Source organism: Penaeus monodon, chromosome 15, assembly GCF_015228065.2.
Source record: "Penaeus monodon isolate SGIC_2016 chromosome 15, NSTDA_Pmon_1, whole genome shotgun sequence".
Lineage (NCBI taxonomy): Eukaryota > Metazoa > Arthropoda > Malacostraca > Decapoda > Penaeidae > Penaeus > Penaeus monodon.
The window spans coordinates 23,330,654-23,332,935 of NC_051400.1; the positions used below are offsets into that span (position 1 = coordinate 23,330,654).

The 2,282-nt window shown below is 58.4% G+C and overlaps 1 protein-coding gene across 1 annotated transcript in view; it reads left to right on the forward strand.

The window, feature by feature from the left end:
* Positions 1 to 1,660: 1,660 nt before the first annotated feature.
* LOC119582257 overlaps positions 1,661 to 2,282 on the forward strand; it is a 3,632-nt gene continuing 3,010 nt past the window's right edge. Inside the window, exons 1-2 of the mRNA XM_037930478.1 lie at positions 1,661 to 1,998; positions 2,089 to 2,275. Coding sequence (XP_037786406.1) covers positions 1,661 to 1,998; positions 2,089 to 2,275 — 525 coding nt within the window. The remainder of the gene's footprint in view (positions 1,999 to 2,088; positions 2,276 to 2,282) is intronic.

Consider the following 2,282-nt stretch of genomic DNA (forward strand, 5'->3'; position numbering starts at 1 on the left):
CGCTATCTCTCTTCGTATCACCGGCCCACGTATCCGTGTCCTTCTGTAAGAGGCACCGATTCCCGATAGGTGCTTGGCTTCGTGCTGTTCGCGTGGCTGCGACGGCGCGCAGGAGGCTCCCGCAGCGCCTGGGGCCGCGTGCCCTTTGCAGTCGGGAGGCCGACGCCCTCGACTGTTTCTGGCCTCGCACTCGACAGCGTTCCCCATGGCTGCTTCGTGCTACACCCCGGATCTCCGCCCTCATCCTCGACGACAATGCCATCAGTCGCCTCGAGGAGGCTGACTTCGCAGCCGTGGGCGGCCTCTCACCGAGCTCGTCCTCCGCAAAAACCCCTCTGGTTTTCCCGTGCACAAGCACGCTTTCTCCAATTTTGACAGGCTGGAGGCTCTGTACCTCGGCGGGACCAACTTGGCCTTCCTTCCTCCGAATCTGTTCGCGCAGCTCCACAGCCTGACGTACGTGAACCTCGACAGCGCCGAGCTCCGTGGCCTGCCCCAGCAGCTGTTCAGCGAGAAGCTCGTCGAGAGCGTGACGCTGGAGATGGACGTCCCAGAGATGGCGGTGGTGCCGTGCGCCACGCTCAGCCGCCCTCCCCCGGGGCAGCAGCATCAACATAACCCTCAGATACCTTTTGGGCTCCTACGCCCCGGGAAAGCGCTAAATTTTTTCGGATATCGCGCCCCTTGCCTCTCAAACTTCGCTGTTTTTCCTTGTACGGCCGGAAGTTTGCGGCCATTGACTGGCGCGTCTTGAGTGAGGAAATGACGCCTGTCACGACTTCCCTGGCGGAGGAAAGAAGTGCTCTCCGTCTTCGGGCTCTCGTCTTCCGCGCATGATATTTAGGCAAAACTCGACCGTCTGAAGGAGAGTTTCCCCGGGAAACCCGCACTGTCTGCCTTCCAAAATCGACAAAATATATGACTTCCAGGTCTACTACCGACACCCGAAGACGTCGAGCTGGAGACGCTTTACTTCGACCTGTCTGACCTTTACCTCTTCACCCCCGAAAACGACGCGTTCCGTGAGCATAAAGGCCGAGACAGTGGTCCTGAGTCAGGCCATCGCGCCCGTGCCCTTCGCCCTCAGCATCTCCGCGGCGCAGAGTCTACTGGCGGATGACCTCCCTTGTCTCAGTCTCTCTCGCCGAATTCTCCCCTCATTACGATGCAGAATTCTATCGCGCCCAACACGACGTCGGCACGATGAACGGCGTCACGGTGGAGAATTCCGCCACGGCCACGTCACGGTCTTCGTCCTGCAGTCGGAGGCTTGTCTGCCCCCAAATGCGCCTGACTTTTCGGCCGAGTCCGACGACGTCGTGTCTCCGACCTCGCTCGACCTGAGCCTGCACTGCGGGTATGTCATGCTCGAGGAGGACGCGGAGCAGCAGCTAATGGCGTCTGAAAACTGCGGCGTGGGTCAGAAATATCACCTGGGCTGCGACGTCTGGTGAGGGCTTCACATCAACCAACAGGCGTCTGACCTGCTGCAGAGGAGCATCTGGTGCTCAGTAACAGCACCGAGTCTCAGGTCGTTCCCTACGTTACCCTCGTGGTGTACTGCCAGGGTTGACGCTCTCAAGGAGAACCTTAAGCTCTTCAGAAGCATTTTGGGGCAACTGCAAGATAAACTCGAGAGAAATGCCATCGCTTATTTGACATGACGCTGTCTTTTGAAGGGGAAAAAACTGATCTTCAGTTCGTCAGCGACGAGTCAGCCCGCGCTGCAAGAGGCGCAGAACGTGTGGGGTTTTCTCAGCAGCAGAAGGTGAACGACCTTCCCCTGAAGACTGACGGCGTCTACAACCCGTGTTCGTCGTCAACGACAATTCTTGGCCGCGCACGAGAGCCTCGAGAGAAACTACAACACCCTGCAGAAAAAGCATCGAGCACGAGCTCCACAAAATTTCCTGAAGAAGTGCAAATCTTTCTTCAGGGGATGTTTCAGGCTGTTCACCGGCAGAGCGGCCTGGGTGATGTCGTCGACGGCGTCATGACGTGGGTCATACAAGCGCGAACTCAAAGAGGCCAAAGGGGGTGCTCACGGACTCCATGCTCCAGATAAACGAATTGATGGCCGACGTGGAGGTCGTCGTGGACCACCTGGGCCCCCATCGACGCGCCGGACGCCGGCCAAAGCCACCAACTGACCGCCATTTTCCCCAACAACGGCCGCTCCTCGCCGTCGTCAGGAAAACAGACGGTGTCCAAATACCAGTGGGAAATCGTCAACGACAACAACGACATTGTTCTCGACGACGAAGACATGAAGAAGGTAAGTG